Genomic DNA, 18622 nt, shown 5'->3' on the forward strand with positions numbered 1-18622 from the left:
GTCTTGGGGTGGGGGCAGAGAGGCCCAGGGAGGGCAGTGAGGTCTACAGGAATGGACAGCAAGGTCTGTGGGAGGACTTAGTCGGGCTCAGTTGTAGGTTCTACCCTCGTCCCGATTCAAACATGGTACACATAGGACAAGAGAAAAGGTTCCCTGGACTGGGGTGTGTGCATGGAGTGGGGGTAGAGGACATGAAGTGGGGTGTGCTCTGTGGGGAGGGAGTTAAGGTCATGGAATGACGTGTACATGAAGGGGCATGGAGGACATGGGGTGAGGTTTGTTGCATGAGCTTAGAGGACATGGCATGGGAGGTGGTTCATGGGGTAGAGGACACTGGGCAGCCCTTTATCTTGGGCAAGGGTGACCGGGATGATGAGAAGGGAGCACACCTGGAGCACCCCTGCCCTCAGAGGTCAGGTCCAGGAAGCTCTCTCACTTAAAGCCCCTGAAACACTGTCCATGTGGGCGGGACTGGGAGCCTCAGGAGGCCTCCCTGTGTGTGCCAGCCCCGTGCACCTGCAGGGACTGGGGGAGGGCTGGGTACATGTCCTCACAGCCACCCGGTGCCGCCCTCACGTCTTCCTTCCAGAATGCCCACTGCTCTCCTTGCCTCATCCACCCGGATGAAGAGCAGCCGCCTCTGGCCCCACGCTGTGACCATGGCCCTGGGATCCACCCGGTGTGCAAGTGGACACATGGGAGAGTTCCACCCTCCCAGCCCTGATGGAGGTGCACAGGGTCCAGTAGTGCCCCTCACCCCTCCACTGCACCCCCAGCCCCATCTGTGCCCTCCCGTCTCCCAACATCGGCACCATGGGCCCCATATGCGCCCTAGCACCCCAAGACCACTCTCTGTCAATTTGTCATATGGTGGTGGCTTGCGTGATGCTGGGCACCGGTATGGCAAAGGCCAGCAGGGTCTTCAAGTTTCAGCGGAGCTTCCAGAGGAAGAACCGACAATGAGGGAGTCGGCTGCCCGCTTCAGAGGAAGAAGCCGCTGAAAACCTGATGCCCAGTTTCCAAACACCGTCAGACACGGAAAGCCTCATGAATGGAAAAAGAACATTGCCCCAAACGGTGCCAGAGTGGGCCCCTCGGGTCGGAGGCCACTCCAGTTGTGCCTGCGGAGGAGCTGCTTTCTCAGAGTTGAGTCGCCACGGTGGCGTGATGAGTGGAGGAAAGCCCGCGTAGGTGGGAGTGTCAGGGTCTGCATTTGTGGAGCGTGGCACGTGACTCCAGGTATGAAGAGACAGTTGCAAACATCTGCAAATGATTGGACCTTGGAAGGTGCGAAATACGGATTGAGGAAATTTGCAAGTGGTCAAAAATGAGATGGAACGCATAAAGATCGATATCCCAGGCTTCAGGGAGCTGACATAGACTGGCATTCGCCATCTTGAATCAGAAAATCATGCCATTGACTAGGCCGGGAATGACACAATCAAGAGGAACGGCGTGACATTGGGGTCGATAAAACGGACATTGCAAAATCAATAATGACGTACAGAACTGTCTGTGTCTACCCACCTTCGAGAAACCCAATCTGAATACCTATTATTCAAAAGAATGCCCCAGCCACAAAAGTGAGTGGTGAGGAAATTGAGGAACTTTACCAATGGCTTCAGGGGGAACTGGATCAAACATGCAGTCGACATGCAGTGATAAGTACTGGCGACTCATATGCAAACATTGGAAACAGAGGAAAGAACAGCACTTGGGAAATGTGGGCTGACTAGGTGATGGAAACGAAGCCTGGAGACCACATGATAGAATTTCGAAAGACCAACGACGTGTTCATGGCAAATACCTCTTTCAACAACACAAAACAAATCTGGATATCTCCAGGTAGAATCCATAGAGATTAAATTGACTACACCTGTGGGAAGACAGGATGGAGAAGCTCAATAGGAGCAGCTCAAACCAGGCCAAGGGCTGACTGCAGAGCAGAGCACCGATTACTTGGGATAAAGCTGAAGAAACTTAAAACACGTCCATAAGAGCCAGATACGACCTTGAGTCTATCCCACCTGAATTTCCAGAACATCCCAAGAACAGATCGGAAGCACTAAACCCTAATGACAGAAGACCTGCTGAGTTGTGGAATGTTATCAAGACCATTATTCATGAAGAAAGCAAAAGGTCATTAAAAAGACAGGAAAGAAAACGTCAAAGTGGATGTCAGAAGAGACTCTGAAACTTGCTCTTAATTGTAGCGTAGCGAATGCAAATGGAAGAAACGAAGAATTCAGAGAGCTGAACAGACTATTTCTGAGGGAAGCTAGAGAAGACAGAGTCACACATTATAATGAGATGTGCAAAGACCTAGAGTTAGAAACCAAAAGGGAAGGACACACTTGGCATATCTTACCCTGAAAGAACTCAGGGGAAAAATCCGAGCTTCAAGTTGCAATACTGAAAGATTCCATGGGTAAAATATTGAATGGTACAGGAAGCATCCGAAGATGATGGGGAGAATGCAGAGTCACTGTACCCAAAAGAACCAGTCAACATCCCGCCATTTCAAGAGCTAGCATCTGAGCAGGAACCAATGGTCCTGCAGGAAGAAGTTCAAGCTGCACTGAAAGCGTCGGCCAAATCAAGGTTCCGGGAATTGATGGAATCCCCCTTGAACTGTTTCAACAAACTGATGACGCTCTGGAAGCACTGACTCATCTAGGTCAGGAAATTTGGAAGGCGGCGACTTGGTCAACTGATTGAAAGAAATCCATCTCTGTGCCCATTCTAAAGAACGATCCACAGAATACTTGGATCCACATTCAATGCTCATGGACACAGCAGTCCAGAACCAAAAGATGGGTTGCATTAGGTAAGTGCTGCAAAGACCTCTCTTTCTTTTTTCACAAATAAGGGGGTTTATTAGGGAAGCCAATCGGTTACCACAAGTTAGGATCAGCAAACAGCACGGATACATGCGTGGGTTCCTCAGCCTTCAGTCAAGTCTCTCTGAGTCTCAACCTCTCAGTCACGTGGTAACCAAGACTCTCCATGGTCCTTAGTCTCTCGGTCACGTGATCCCTTGACCTTTGCCTCCATGGGCCAGGAAGGCAGCCTACCTGTTGTGCTTGTTCTTTCTAGTGTTGTTTTAAAGGATTATGGTGTGAAAATATGGAGTGTAGAAGCTCAATATATTAAAATTTATTAAAGCTTGTTTTGTGACCTAATGTGGTCTATTCTAGAGAATCTTAACATGTACACTCGAACTGAATGAATACTGTTTTCAATGTGTTGATCTCTGGGTGGATGTTGTCTTCTTGGATGTTACTCTCAGATGGGTCTGCCGCTATTGCGGATTCTCTGTCCAAAGTGTTCACTTTAGTGTCTTTTTTAATATAATGCTTGTCTTGTTTTTACAAATTTAATTTCTTGTCTAGAGATATTCTTTTATCTATCTCATATTTTGGGAATAATTTTGCTGGGTAAAAGATTCTTGGTTGGCAGCATTTTTTAGACCTCTTTAGAGTATTGAAGAGCAAGGATGTTACTTTGAGGACTAAGGTGTGTCTGACCCCAGCCATGGTATTTTCAGTTGCCTCATGTGCATGTGAAAGTTGGACATGGAATAGGGAAGACTGAAGAAGAATTGATGCCTTTGAATTATGATGCTGGAGAACATTGAAACTACCATGGGCTGCCAAAGGGACAGCCAAGTCTGTCTGGAAGAAGTAGAGCCGCATTTGTCTGTAGAGGCAAGGATGGCGAGACTGCATCTTACATACAATGGACATGTGGTCAGGAGGACCAGTCTCCAAAGAAGTACATCGTGTTTGGTAACGTGGAAGGGCAGCAAAAGAGGAGGCCCTCAAGAAGATGGACTGGGACAGTGGCTGCCACAATGAGCTCAGGCCTAGGAACGATTGTGAGGATGGCGCAGGAATGGGCAGTGTTCGTGGTTTATAAATTTGCTATGGGTTGGAACCAATTCAAAGGCATCTGTGGTAGTTACTTAATCTGGTATCAGTTTGAGGATTCAGAGTGAAAGGGCGGAGTCTAGCCTGTCAAGTAGGTAGTAGCTTGATGACCTCATCTGGAGGCGCTAAGGAGATAAATAGCTAGCTGGAGGCAGGACACATGCTCACTCCCTGTGAGACATCCCTGTGGAGAAGACACATGGAGAGAAACTGATGGAGCCAGACCTCTGGAGCCAGAGAAGCCACAGGGAGACCCTGCCAGCACTGAGATCCTTGCAACTCCACTGGATCCACAAGACTTCCCACCCACTGGCCTGTGATCTTCTTGCATTTTGGCATGCTGCATGTATTTCATGAGTCTGAAGAGAAATTTATAGATTGGTATTGGGCATATGAGCTAATCCTATACTTGTGGACTTGATCTGGACTGGGCTGGGATATTTTCTTGATATTCAACTGCTCTTGTATATAACGCTCTTTCTTATACACATACGAGTGTCTATGGATTTGTTTCTCTAGTCTACCCGGACTAACACAGTACCTAACAACCATAGCAATACCCCAAGACCTGAATTCCTGCACCTCTGAACTTCAGCACCCACAGATGTACCATTTGTATCCTTGCACCCAACACTTGCTGTCCAAGGCCTTGTCATATATGCATCCTCCCACGACCAACCTGCACTGCTCTAGTGCAGACAAAGCCAGGTGGAGCCAGGGGTCTGGAGAGGAAGAAGTGCAGAGCTGTCCTCTCTGGCTCCTGTGCGGAAGTGTATGTAAGATGGGTGGGTGCACTCGAGAATAAGGACATGCGTGTGTGTGTAGGCATGAGCACGTGTAAGCGTACCTGTGAGGATGAGTGTCTATCTTTGCGTGACCAAATAGAGAAGTGTGTGTGGACGTCGTAGATTACATGTTGGGCTGATTACCAGGAGGTCAGCTGTTCTGAAACACCAACTGCTCTGAGAGAGAGAGAGGAGGCTTTCCACGGCTGTAAGGGGTGACAGTCTCAGGAACCCACAAGGGCAGCTCTGCCCTGTCGTAGAAGGGTGGCTATGAGGTGGAATTGACTCGATGACAGTGAGTTGAGCTTTTTGAGTGAGTGTAAAAATACGTAAGCACATCTATGTGTGTGAGCGCACCCATAAGCATGTATGTGCACGTACATGTGCATGAGAGTGGTGTATGTGTATTTTGTGAGTGTGCATCCAAGTGGGTGCCAAAGTGTGATTGTGTGCATGTGTTGGTGTACGTGTATGTGAGTGTTCATTTGCATGAGTGTGTGCCAAGTGTGAGAGTGTGCACGTGTGAGTGTACATGTATCTGAGTGTGGGTGTATATTAGTATGCATGTGAGTGTGCATGTGTGTCTGTGGGTATGTTAGTGTACATCGTGTGTATGAGCGTGTGCACGTGTGAGTGTACATGTGGGTCTGAGTATGCACTAGCATGTGACTGCTGTGTGAGGGAGGCATCAGAATCAGGACAGAGACTGCAGAGGGGCAGGCTGGGGACTTGGACCCTGGAGCGAAGAGTGTATGCTAAGTGTGACAAGCTACGTGTGTCCTGGAGGGGAGGGGAGGGGACAGGGTCCGAGTAGGGACCTTCTGGGCAGGTGTGAGCCCTGGAAACGCTGAAAGGCACAGCCCAGCCTGGAGAGAGAGTGTTTCAGAGTGGCATTCAAAGGACCGAATTCCCTTCGGCAAGAAAAAAAGGCAAGAGTATAAATAAACACGCTCATTTCATGCAAACATGCTGTTTAAACAATTAGATCCCGTGCCAAGATGCATATTGCATGAAGCGGCTGCATTTTCTACAGAAAGAATTTCCAGATTTTCCAAAAGGCACCAGCCAAGCCTTACAGATTTCACACTTTGATACAGCTTAAATAGAACCACGGGGCAAGGCGGGGTGGGGGGGGATTTTTCTTCCAGCCAGCGAGAGGAGGTGGTGGCTCCAAGCTCAGCGGCCAGCCGGCACCAACCTCTCCAGTGGCTAGGCTCTCCCCAGCACCTCCTGAGGCCGCCCTCAGGCAGCTGGCCACGCAGCCGGCCCCTTCCCTCAGCGTCCCACGCTGTAACGAAGATGCAGCCCACACTCGCTCTTGGGGGACGGCCCTCGAGGGCTGTGTATGGGTCCCACATTACAGCTCGCGTTCTCGCAGGGTCTGAAACATCTGGCTTCATCAGCGAGCCATTCGGGACTTCTCGCTACGTTTCAAGAAAGCAGAAGGAAAAGCAATTCTGTGGCAAGACTGAAGTTCAAAAACTCTTTTTGAAGAGAGCAAAACCAAAAGTCATGGTGGCGCTGGGGGTGGGGCGGCGGCAGGGCAGGGCATGCCTTTGGTGTTTTCCTTAAAATCCCATTACGATCCGACTGGTCAGTGCACGGAAAGAGAAAGCGCACAGGAGACGCCATGCCGACAGATGGCGGGGAACCCAGGGCACAGACGAAGGGGCTCCAGAGAGTGAGCGGGACAATCCCATGACCTGTCCCATGGGATGTGGGAAGGTTCCAGAGGAAATCCGTAACAGCTCCCAGCTCTCCTCACGGCGCTTGATGCCATCAAAGACCTCATCGTGCTGGGACCAGGAATCCGTGCTCGCCGACACGGCAGACCTGGGGCCAAAGGCAGACCCGGGAGCCCAAGGGAACAGTCCCTTCCTGCCCCACAGGCTCACAATGAGTCCTGGCTTTGAGTCCCCTGCTGTGGGCCTGGAGTCTGGTTTCGCCCAGCTCAGCCCGCACACAGAGAGTCGCTGGCTGGCACCCTAGCGAGGTGGCCCTAGACAGAGGGTGAGCTTGGGGCCAGTGCTTTCGAGTGGTCTGAAGGCCCACCGGTCATCGCTGAGGCCTTGGGTTCATGTCTGTGCAGCACAGAGCACCATCCATGGATGCAGGAGAAGTGGGGTGCCCTCATGCCATAACATTGTTGTGGCGCTTGAGATTCCCCCAAAGGACTCCGCCTTTCAGTCTATCATGTTTCCTTTGTTCCTTGTCTCCCTGCACCTGGGCACGGAGGGACAGGACCCCAGCTAAACGCACAGGAGAAAACAAAGCTGGAGAGGGAGCCTGCGCTGACCAGACCTGAAGACTGGGGGTGGGGACACTGGGGACTGGCTTCTGGAGGAATGGTGGGGTGCCCAAGGGCACCCTGCTTTGATGTTCGGATGTGCTGTTTTGTTGGCAACATACAAGGCTCCATGCCCAGCCCAAGCCCTGCAGTAAACCCATGGGCCCCGCCTGCCCCACTGAGTGTGCGCCGTGCCGGCCTCACAGCAGGAGTGGTGGATGCTCCCCCAGGCCCACTCTCCTGGGTCCCTTGTATTGCTCAAGGTGGCACCCTTCCTCCTCCTTCCATCCACCCTGTCTCTCCCCTCGTGTGCATAGCAAAGCTGAGAGGGATGGAAAATTCCAGCAAACGCAGCCAGAATGCACCTAACAAGTGAGGATGGGGAGACTGGCCACGTACGTTGGCCATGTTGTCAGGAGGGACCAGGCCCTGGAGCAGGACATCCTGCTTGGTGAAGTGGAGGCGCAGGGGAAGGGGAAGACTCTCAGGGAGATGGACTGACACCGTGGCGGCAACAATGGGCCCCAACATAGCGCTGACAGCGAGGATGGTGCGGGGCCAGGCACTGCTTTGTTCTGTGGTGCATCAGGGGGGCCGTGACCAAGAGCAGACTAGATGGCACCTACTGGGACCCACTGGGAGTGGGCACAAGCCAAGACAGGCTTTATCACTGAGCAGCGCCAGCCCCTCTCCGTACACAAAAAGTAATTCCACTGACGTTTGGAAGCCCATGGAGACAGCACCGAAATGCACATAACAAGCACAAGCTCGGACGTGGTCCCCTCGGAGGGTGAAACTTTCCACGCTGTGTCCTTCCCAAAGGTGACTTTTTATGGAAGTTTTCATGAAATCAGCTCATCTGCGTCTGAGTCCGGAAGCATAGATTAAGATCCAGTTGTCCTTGCTGGACTGAATTCAGGAACATTTGCAGAACTCCCTCAAAAAGGTCCATTTTCAGCCAAACGACAGGATGCTCTACAAGGTGAGCAATAACCCCAGCGAGACAAGCGTCCCTCTGGGGATCAATCACGGGAGATCAAGGGGGCGGCAGGGCCGCAGGACATGTTGAGAAGGGTTATGAAGGACGAGGGAATGGAGACCAGAAACACAAGGAGGAAGTGAGTTAAGTGACTTCGCGTCAAGGGGTCACGGTGGATGAGTTGAAGCAGAAGGTGTGTGATGTGTCAAATGCGAAAGCAATGACCACCTCTGCTGACCTTCCCCCAGGCCACAGTCAGATGTGTGAGTTATCCAGTGAACGTCCTTCCTGAAGTCACCAACTTGGGCGTCCTAGCTGGAACGGGTGACAGGACCATCATGCGCCACACACAGCCCTGATCGCAGAAGGTAGCCATCTCGAAGCCTGTGTTCGAGGAAGACACTCTGCTCCTGCACCAGGTGAGCCTCACCGGGTAAGCCTCGGGCAGGTGTGGGAAAGAACACCCCACCTGCCTCCAGCGTGGGACGGTAGCCCCATCCCTGGAAGGTGTGGACTCAGTGGGAAGATGGAAACCCTCTGCTTATGTCTTTTCCAAAGCTCAAAAGGGCCAGGCACAGGGTGGACCCGGCAGTGTCACCCTGCTGGGCTCACCCTGCTGGGCTCACCCCCCAAGTCCTGCAGTGATGGCACCTTGCTGGGCAGAGAGGAGGCAGCCTGGTCTCTTTCCCCATCTGTGGATGCGATTCCTGGCTCCTTTGGCCACCTTGTTTGGAAATAGGATCCTGTCAAATGGAGTAGGGTGGGTCCTGATGTCATCCGGATGGGGCTTTGTAAGAGAGAGGGGACACAGGGATTGAGAGGAAGGACGGCCAGGTGACAGGGGAGCAGATACTTCTGCAAGCCTGGGAGCACCAGGATCAGCGGCCATCCCGAGTCAGGAGCCAGGGGACTGCTCTTCTCCCAGAGCCTCAGAAGGCATGGACACACTCCGATCTCAGACAGATCCAGAATGTGACGGCGAATCTCTGTTCCTTAAGCCACCCACATGTGGCATTTGTCACCGAGACACCAGGGGACCTGGTCCGCATCTGTGAGTCGGGGTGAGGAAGGGGAATTAAGGACACCTTCAGCTCAGGGCAGCCCCAACCCAGCCTGCGTGAGACCTTACAAGATGTGTTTTTCAGTAACTGACAGCTTTCACTCTCACAGGTTTCAAGGTCCAGCCATGTGGTAACCTGCATCCAAGCTGCATCTCTCTCTGATAATCGTCCCATGGTGGATGGGCCATCTGTGCTGATGGGCAAACTGAGCTGGGGTGGGCCACCTTTCAACTGCTGTGAGTAACTCATCGTGCTGCAAACACGGGGTCCCAGGGTCTGGCTCTCCGTCTCGCTCCTCTTGGGCAACCACCTAGGGGTACAATGGCTGGGACTCGGGGCACTCTCCTGCGTCACTTGTTGAGGAACCACCAAACTGCTAGCCACAGGGACCCACCGTTTCAGTCACCCCGAGTAATGAGGGTTCCAGTTTCTCCACAGCCCGGCTGAACGGCGACCCTCGATAGTGGTTTGCATTGTTAGGTCTTCCTATTCGTTGCTGGCCCTCTCCTGTACCGAGAGGATGCCGGCCATCCTCCATGGACTGGCTCCTCCTGATACTATGGCCAAGGTCTGCAGGCTGAGATCAACTGGAACACTCCTGAAAAGGATGGGGATCCTGAAGCAAAGATGGCGGTCCTTGCTTCTGAAGAACGCCCCTGCTGTGTTTCTCCTAACAGAGCCTGGAGTCCACTGCAAGGCACTGACCAGTCTTTGCCACCGCCATCGTCCAAAGGCATCCACTCTCCCTCAGTCTTCCTTTTCCATTGTCTCGCTTTCACACGCGCAGGAAGCGAACGAGGATGCCACGGCGTGGCTCAGGTGTGCCACGGTCCTCAACGGGACATCTCTGATCTCTGACACTTTGCTAAACACTTTCGCACCCTGTGCAGCAGATATGCCGTGGGTTTCTTGACTGCTGTTTCCATGGGCGTTGGTGGTTGGGGGTCAGAGTCCAATGAAACCCTTGACGACTTCAATCTTTTCTCCATTCATCACGATGGTGCTTGTTGGTCCGGTGATACCTTTCTGTTGAGGTACAATCCACACTTGAAGCTGTATCTTGATCTTCATCAGCAAGGGCTTCAAGTCCTCTTCACGTGCAGCAAGCAAGGCGTGTCATCTGCATATCACAGGCGGTTAACGAGCCTTCCTCCAATCCTGATGCTGTGGTCTTCTTCACATAGTCCAGATTCCTGGATTCCTTGCATAACGTACAGATGAACAGGATGGTGAAAGGACTCACTCCTTTCATGGTTTTTATACCCTGCTGTTCTTTTCGAAGGACTGCCTCTTGGTCTCTGTACAGGTTCTGTATGAAGTGTTCTGGAATTCCCATTGTTCACCATGGTACCCATAGTTCGTATGATCCACACAAGAAACATCTTTCTGGAGTTCTCTTGATTTGTCTGCCAATTATCTTCCCCCAAAGTTGCAATGGTTTATGCCAATACAAGTGACTACTGTCTCCCTGCCCCCCACCTCCACCGCAGAGGATGACATGACACGACAGACTATCCAACACCATCTTAGCACCATTGACTGAGGATGTTCGGAACACTCCTGTCTGACACTTGGATTGAGAAGTCAGAAAGATTCTGCTCTGGAATCAGTTCTGAAAGTCAGGCTCTCCTCCTCCCTGCCCCAAACTGCTGCACCTGGAAGCCATAGAGTCCCCATCCTCAGGAGGCACTCCGTCACCTGTCCTGAGCAAAGACAGACGGGAGCAGAGCCCCAAGCCCTGGCACAGTCAGGCTCCCATCCCGTGTGGGGCATGAGGAGAGACAGAAAGACAGACCTCGTGTGTGGGAGCTGAGGCGGGCGCAACCCGTGATGGTGGCAGGGTCTGCAGCGTCACTGGAGCTCAGAGCCAGTGCCCAGCACCCCTCTCTACCCACCCCCACCTCATCCCCTCTTTCTTCCTCCCTGCCCCCCACCCCCATGTCCCCAGCACCGCCATCTCCCCACCAATGCTTTTGGCCCTTCCACAACCACTGGGGAGGTGGGGTGGCGGGACACCATAAGATCATCACCCAGACACACTCACATCTGCAGCTCCAGCACACCTGGCCCAGAAACTGAGGCGCCTCTCCGTGAAGACGCTGTCACAGGCTTCTCCCTGAGTGCCTGCAGGAAGCAACCACCTCCCTGCCCTGACGAGGGTGACACTCAGCTGCAGACGCTATTGCATGGGCAACCTCATCCTCTCACTGCTCACACCCCTGTGCGCCCAGAACCGATGTGGGTGAAGTCGTGGCCCCTCTGCGGTCAAACAGCCTGAGCTTGTTTGCCCCACCGTCCTCCCCAGCTGGGCCACCAGGCTCGGGCGCAGGACCCATGAGTCTTCTACTGTCCTGCGACCATCCCTTCACCCATCAGACATCACTGAGCCCCTTCTCGGCAGCAGGCTTCCTTCCAGCATCCTATAGATACTGGGCTGTGTTCCAGCCCCTTCTAGAGCCCAGGTCCTGCTCCGGGACGTTCCCAGGCACCATTTCTGTGCTTGCTAGATATCAGGTGAGGAGCCCTGGTGGAGTCGTGGGACATGAAGTTCGCTGCGGTAAAGACTTACAGCCTCAGGAACTCTATTCCCTGGGGTTGCCCTGAGTTAGAAGCAACGTGATGGCAGTGGGCTTGGTTGTGGTTGTGCTCTGTTTATACGTGGGGTCTGTCCTAGCACTGCAGGCTCTCTTCTCATACCTTCTAGATACAAGCCCTGTCCCAGCACGTGCCACGGACCAGGCATTGTTCCAGCCGGTGGCGCTTAGATTGATTGCCAACTGGACCCTGTGTGAAGGTGTCGGAATGGAGTCCAACCAGTCAATTGGGTGGTATCCTGGTGATGCCTCCTTGGGAGTGTGGCCTTTTCATAAGAGAGGCACTAGGAACATGTCTCCCCTCTTCTGGCCCTTCACCTTCCTCCTCATGGGGACCCATGTGGGCCATCCCCTGAGAGTTGTCGGCACTCTGCCGTGCTTCCGCTGACCTGGTCATCACATCATCTGGTGTCAACCTGAGACTATTAAGAGTGAAGGGGTGGAGTGTCGCCTGTCAAGCAGATCACAGCTTGAGGAGCTCATTTGGAGGCGCTACAGAGATAAGCAGCTCACTGGAGCCCAGACCCACACTCTCTGCTCTGTCTTCCTGCTGATAAGACACATGGAGCTACACTGAAGGAGCCAGAGCCCTGGAGCTGGAGGAGCCATGTGGGGACCCACACCAGTGTTGAGATGCTTCCACCGCCACTGGATCCACAAGGCTTTCCACCCACTGGCCTGGGATCTTCCTGTATTCTCGCATGTGTTGCGTGAGTCTGAAAAGGAACTTACAGACTGGGATTGGACATGTCGGCTAATATTGGACTTATGGACTTGATCTGGGCTGGGCTGAGATGTTTTCTCAATATACAATTACTCTTGCATATAAAGCTCTTTCTTACACACATGTGAGTGTCTATGAATTTGTTTCTCTAGTTCACCCGAACTCTCAGACCTGGCATCCACACGACTCCGCGCCCACTGGCCTGTGATCTTTGTTTCACCATTCTGTGCCATCGATCTACAGCTACGAGTCTAAAGAGGGGACCAGCCAGCACTGGGCCCCTGGACTGGGCTGAGACCTTCTCGGCATAAAACTGCTTCCTGTTATCAAGCTCTTTCCTGCACATACATGAGTGTCTCTGGTTTTGTTTCGCTAGACAACCCAGCCTCACACAAGCACCTTCTAGTTACCCCCGCCTGTTCTAGTACCTCCTACATATCAGACATTGTTTCAGCACCAACACACCACGCCCTCTTCTGACACCTTCTAGACACCAGAGGCTGTGCCAACATCCTTCACATATCAGGCATTGTTCAGTTACTTCCTGGCACGAGGCTCCGTTCTGGCACTTTCTGGTCACCAGGCCCAGACCCCACTGACCTTGAAATGGGTGGTTTGTTCTGCCATGACCCCAGGTAGGCCCCACAGACACAAGGAGAGGCACAGGAGGTCACCTGTACCTCATCTGGCATCTGCTCACCCGTGGGCCCCAGGTCCCAACAGCAGGAGCACCATTTTCTGGGTCCAGTGCCCAGTTCCTACTTAGGCTCCAGCCTAGCACATCACCTGGGCCTCCAAAGCCAGATGGTGGAACCCCGGTCCATGAGGCCGGCCGGGTGGTTACTGAGCCCCATTAGGAGCCAGGGGTCCCCACCCACAGAGTGGAGGTTGAGAAGGCCACGGCTACACACGGCTGCCCAAGGACTGCCTCCAGCTGTCACCTAAAAAGCCACCCAGGTGTGGAACTGGTTCTGGGCATGGCCATGTGTCCACCCACCCCTGCCACCCCTCTGTGCAGCCCCAGGGAGGGGCTGGCTCTGAACCCCCAGGTGGGGCCCACCTCCTCATGGCACCCATCATTCTCATCAGCTTGGCCCCAAAAGGTGTCAGCCCAGGATCCTGGAGGCTCAACACTCAAACTCACTCCAGGTGAAGGAGGGACCCGATTTTTCCTCAATGGACTCAGCTAGGGCAACAGAGACCCAAACACTGCTACTGCCCCAGGACTCCCAGGGCGGGGGTGGGCAGCTACTCAGGGATCAGCAGCTGGACGCTGGCTCCCCCTCCCACAGTCTGAATCCCTCTCACTTCCTGGCCTCAGGAATCTGGCTCATCCCAACAGCACCCCAAGCAGAAGGGGCACGGCCCCATTCACAGACACAGGCTGAGGGGCTGGGAAAGCCAGGGACATTCCCAGACCTGGCCCCAGCACCAGCCTACCTTGGAAGAAGCTCTTGACCCTGAGGTAGCTGACGCTAAGGCGCAGGACGGAGAGCTTGTCCAGTTTGGAGATGATGTCCGGCGGAAATGGGAGCAGGCTGGCCAGGTGGTCCAGCTCTGCGTTGAGGCGGTCCCGGTGCCGCTTGGACGGATTGGACTTCTCAGATGCTGAAGCTGGCCTCCTGTGAAGATAGTGGGCCTGTGTCAGACTGCGGATCCCCTACTGCGTGCTGCAGGCCCCACCGCAGAAGGGACCCCATGGAAGAACTGATCCCAAGATGGCCACGAACTCCACAGATCCCAGGGACCCCATGGCAGATGGACACTGTGGTGGGACAGGTCCAATGGTGAGACGGACCTCATGGTGGGACAGATCCCACGGGCATGACAGGCCGCACGCATGTCAGGACAGCCCTACAGGTACCACAGGCCCAATGGACACCATTATCCCATGGTGGGACGGACCCAATGACAAGACAGACCCCATGGCCCATGGACTCACAGTGGGGACCGCCCTCTGGATGCTGCGCTGCTGTGGGGGAGGGAGTCTGGGGAAACATGGATGGGACGAAGGATGTGCACCCCAGGAGGGAGGACCACCAAGACCCAGCAGCTCCATCTTAGGGGGTGGGTACAACATAGAAAAACAGAGACTCCAGTGGGGTGAGGCCATGGCATGGGATCCACCTGGCCCTCCCTGCATGGGACTCAGGCTCCCACCCTGCCAGCTGGAGGGGGCGGCACCTGCCCTGGGCTGTGAGGCTGAAGAGCAGATGTGTAAATGCCACCACACCTCAGCTGCTTTCACGGGTTCTTCGATGTTGAAACAAAACCAAACCCATTAGGAAAAACTAAAATTTCATCTCAGTGTCAACACCGATGGCCCTGGGGCTCCCGTCCAGAGGGTGGCCACTGCTATGACTCCCAGACACTCCACAAGGTTGACGTTTGAGACTCAGCCCCCTGGCCCTCAAGCTGGGGGACAGCATGGGTAAGGGTTCAATGACTCAGGCCTTGATGGCCCCACGCCCAGAGGGGCTCTGAGTTCAGTGCGTAGAGGCTCCGGATGGCGGGGGTACTGGTCTGTAGACTGGCTTTCCCTCACCTAGGACCTGGCCTGGGATGACCCCATCACCTTACCGGAGGTGGGCAGATGGGCACCTGAGTTCCCTGATTACTTTAGCGCCAAGAGCCCCTGGCATTGGACTCTCCGGACATGCTACACAGGGACACCAACTCACCCCCTTAACAACCTTCCAGACCCTCGACACCAACTCATCCCAAGAACGGAGGGGACATGAAGCCACCAGGAAGTGGGCTTCAGGCCACACCTGACCCAGGCCCCACCCATGGAGCTCAGTGTCCCAGGATCGGCTGTAGCCCTGCTGTCTAGCTGTCCTCCTGTGAAAGCAGGTGACCAATCTGGGAGGGCTGTCTCGAGGACACAGGGGTGGGGAGAGCATCTGGGGGCTGGGGAAGGGCTGTGGTCCTTGGCATACAGGTGTGGGACCTCTCCCCAACCACAGCCCCGCCCCCCCATTCAGTTGTTTTTTATTTCTTCCCTTCCCCTTTTTCGTGGATATATTTTTGCTTCTTTTCTACCCCCTTCTTGACCAATTCTCTTGAAATTCTTCATATGAACTCCCAGTACCCAAAAGTGTTTCTATTTTGGCTTCTGATAGCAGAGAATACAGGAGGTGGGGGTTGTGCTAGCCACTGTGCTCAGGTCTCCTTCACTGCAAAAGCCACATGCCTGTCTCCCCCAGTCTGTTATGGGGAGCACCCCTCAGGTCTTCCGCCCCCAGGCACCCAGGGTGACACTGCTAAGACAAATATCTGAAGAGCTCAACAAGGATCTCTTTATTCAACCTCTCAGTATATCTGCCACCTGTGGTGCTGTCCCCAGCCACGTCCCACTTCCCAGCCCTGTGGGCTGCCTGAGAACTCCTCCAACTGCAGGAGAGAAGGGTATCAAGGGGTCTGGAGGCCATGTGAGCACATGGGCTCAAGTCCAGGGGCAGTATGAGTGCTCAGAGAGGAAGCTCCAATCTCCAAGGTAGAGACGACCCAGCAAGAGTGATGGGGAAGGATGGGGATCAGGGGGCTCACCCAACACCCCATGACACAGGTTAGCGGAGCAACCGGCCTGCTCAGATGGATGGGAGGGTGGGTAGATGAATGGATGGATGAATGGATAGTTGGATGAATGGTAGGTGTGTGGGTAGATGAATTGTTGGGTGGGTGGATGGATAGACGAATGGAAGAATGGATGGTTGGCTGGGAAGGAGGGTGGGTGGATGGATGGTTGGGAGCGTGGGTGGGTATATGAATGGATGGATGGATGAATGAATGGATGGTTGGATGAATGGTAGGTGAGTGGGTGGATTAATTGTTGGGTGGGTGGATGGATAGACGAATGGAAGGATGGATGTTTGGCTGGGAGGGAGGGTGGGTGGGTGGATGGTTGGGAGGGTGGATGGGTATATGAATGGATGGATGAATGAATCAATGGATGGTTGGATGAATGGTAGGTGAGTGGATGGATGGCTAGGTGGGTGGGTGATTAGATGAATGGAAGGATGGTTGTATGGATGGATCGTTGACTGGGAGGGAGGGTAGATGGATGGATAGATGAATGGATGGATGGATGGATTGATGGTTGGATGAATGGTAGGTGAATGGGTGGATGGACAGGTGGATTGGTGGATAGTTGGTTGGATGGATGGATGGATGGATGGATGGATGGATGGATGGATGGATGGATAGTTGGATGAATGATAGGTGAGTGGGTGGACGGACAGGTAGGTGGGTGCATATAAATAGTGGGACTATGGTTCATGGCGACTTTATGAACAACAAAAGAGAGCCAGATGAAGGAAAGGATTTTTTAAAAGCCCTGTACTCTGAAAACCAAAAACACCTACAAACACTTCTAATAGAAGACCCCCTACCCAGAAACACTAAGATATTGCTGCGGTAAGTCTTAGGCATTGTTAGGTACCAGAGGATCAGTTTCAACTCATAGCTACCCATGTTCAACAGAATGAACACCACCTGGTCCTGTGCCATCCTCAACATGGTGTTTGTGTCTGAGCTCATTGTGGCAACCACTGTGTCAGTTCATCTCTTTGAGGGACTCGTATGTTTTGCTTCCTCCCTACTTGACCAAGCATGATGTCCTTCTCCAAGGACTGGTCTCTCCTGACAACACAAAGCTACAAAAGACGAAGCCTTCTCATTCTTGCCTCTAGGGTAATCTAGCTGTCCTTCTTCCAAGACAGATTTGCTTGTTCTTTTGGCAGTCCGTGGCATTTTCTCCAGCGCCAAGATTCACATGCATTGATTCTTCTTTAGTCTTCCTTATCTGATGTCCAATTTTCACGTGCATCTGAGGCACCTGAAAATGCCATGGCTTGAGCCAGGCACACCTTAGTCCTTGAGGGGACGTTCTTGCAATGTGCTTAACTGTTCACTGTGCTTCCGTGAGCAGTGACCATGCCGAGAATACCAGTGCGCCCATCTCCACTGGCGAGCCTGCTTGCAACCGCAGAGTCAACCTGCTTGCAACCGCCCAGAGTTGACGCAACCTCATTCAAGTCTCCAGCGGGCCTGTGCCTTGACAGCGGCCAGTGGGGCTCTACAGAGCTGGTGGAGGACAACTGCATGGAGGCCCAAGAATCACCGTGATGATTGGACCACAAGTCAACTTGGCTGGGCCCAGATTCTCCCATGATGTGACCAACAGAGTGCATGGTCAACTCTGTGATGGGATCTTCTGTGAAGCAGCCCAGAAGCTCTGGGGAGAATGTGGTGGTGGTGGTGGTGGTGATTGGGTGCCACCGACTCATAGCGCCCCCTACATGCCACAGAACAAAACGCGGCCCAGTCCTGTGCCATGTTCACAGTTGTTGTCGTGTTAAGCCCGCTGCCACAGCCACTGTGTCAGGCCCTCTGTGGGTTTCCGAGAAGGAGCTTTGAGTGAGTTCAACATTTTACAGGAATAGAAGGCCTCGTCTTCCTCCTGCGGAGTGGCTGGTGGTTTCAAACTGCAGACCTTGTGGTTAGCAGCCCAGGGTGTTACCCACAACTGCTTCACCTGTGCTCCTCAGAAAGACCAAAGGCACGTTTTAAAAAGGAGAATCTCCTGGTTTTAATCCTGATCTAAAGTGACAGTCGTGAGGGCTGAATGGGATCGGAGCAAAGATGGACACGGAGCTCAGTGACCAGGACAGACCCTCCGGGCTTAACCAATTCACCTGGGCCAAGCTACCAAGCTGACCCCAACAGAAAGGGAAGGCCAGCTGGTGACTGGCCGAAAGACAGACCGTCAGCCCACACCTCACACAATGCGCCCAGGGACCCTCAAATGGACTGCAGACATCCGAAGAAAATATTCCCATCAGGAATCCAGGGCCAGGAAATGCAACTCCAGAAACAGGAAACCCGGGAGCGCGATACAAAGCAAGTGATGTTTGTCGTGAATGATGCTCAGCAGGGAGGTCCCTGGGCAAATGCAGACAGGAATCCCGTGGCATGCTGGTTGGCTCTCAGCTGCCAACCGAAAGGTCGGCGGTTCAAACCCACCAGCTGCTCCCTGGCAGGAAGATGGGGCAGTCTGCTTCCATCCGGGCACAGCCTCAGGAGCCCTGTAGGTGGAATTTGACTCCGTCCTCTTGCTGCTTGATGTTGCTGTTGTTGTTACTGTTGGCCACTGAGTTGGTTCCCACCCATAGCAGCCTTACACACAACAGAACAAAACACCGCGCCGTCCTCACAGTGGTCCCTGTGCTGAGCTCCTTGTGGCCACCATAGTGTCCGTCCAT

The 18622-nt window shown here is 53.5% G+C and overlaps 1 protein-coding gene across 1 annotated transcript in view; it reads right to left on the bottom strand.

Moving 5' to 3' along the window:
- The window catches only part of AHRR (aryl hydrocarbon receptor repressor), a 112554-nt gene that overhangs the window by 72331 nt on the left and 21601 nt on the right, over window positions 1–18622 (bottom strand). Inside the window, exon 3 of the mRNA XM_075540842.1 lies at window positions 13800–13981. Coding sequence (XP_075396957.1) covers window positions 13800–13981 — 182 coding nt within the window. The remainder of the gene's footprint in view (window positions 1–13799; window positions 13982–18622) is intronic.

The sequence above is a fragment of the Tenrec ecaudatus genome, chromosome 2 (assembly GCF_050624435.1).
Source record: "Tenrec ecaudatus isolate mTenEca1 chromosome 2, mTenEca1.hap1, whole genome shotgun sequence".
Lineage (NCBI taxonomy): Eukaryota > Metazoa > Chordata > Mammalia > Afrosoricida > Tenrecidae > Tenrec > Tenrec ecaudatus.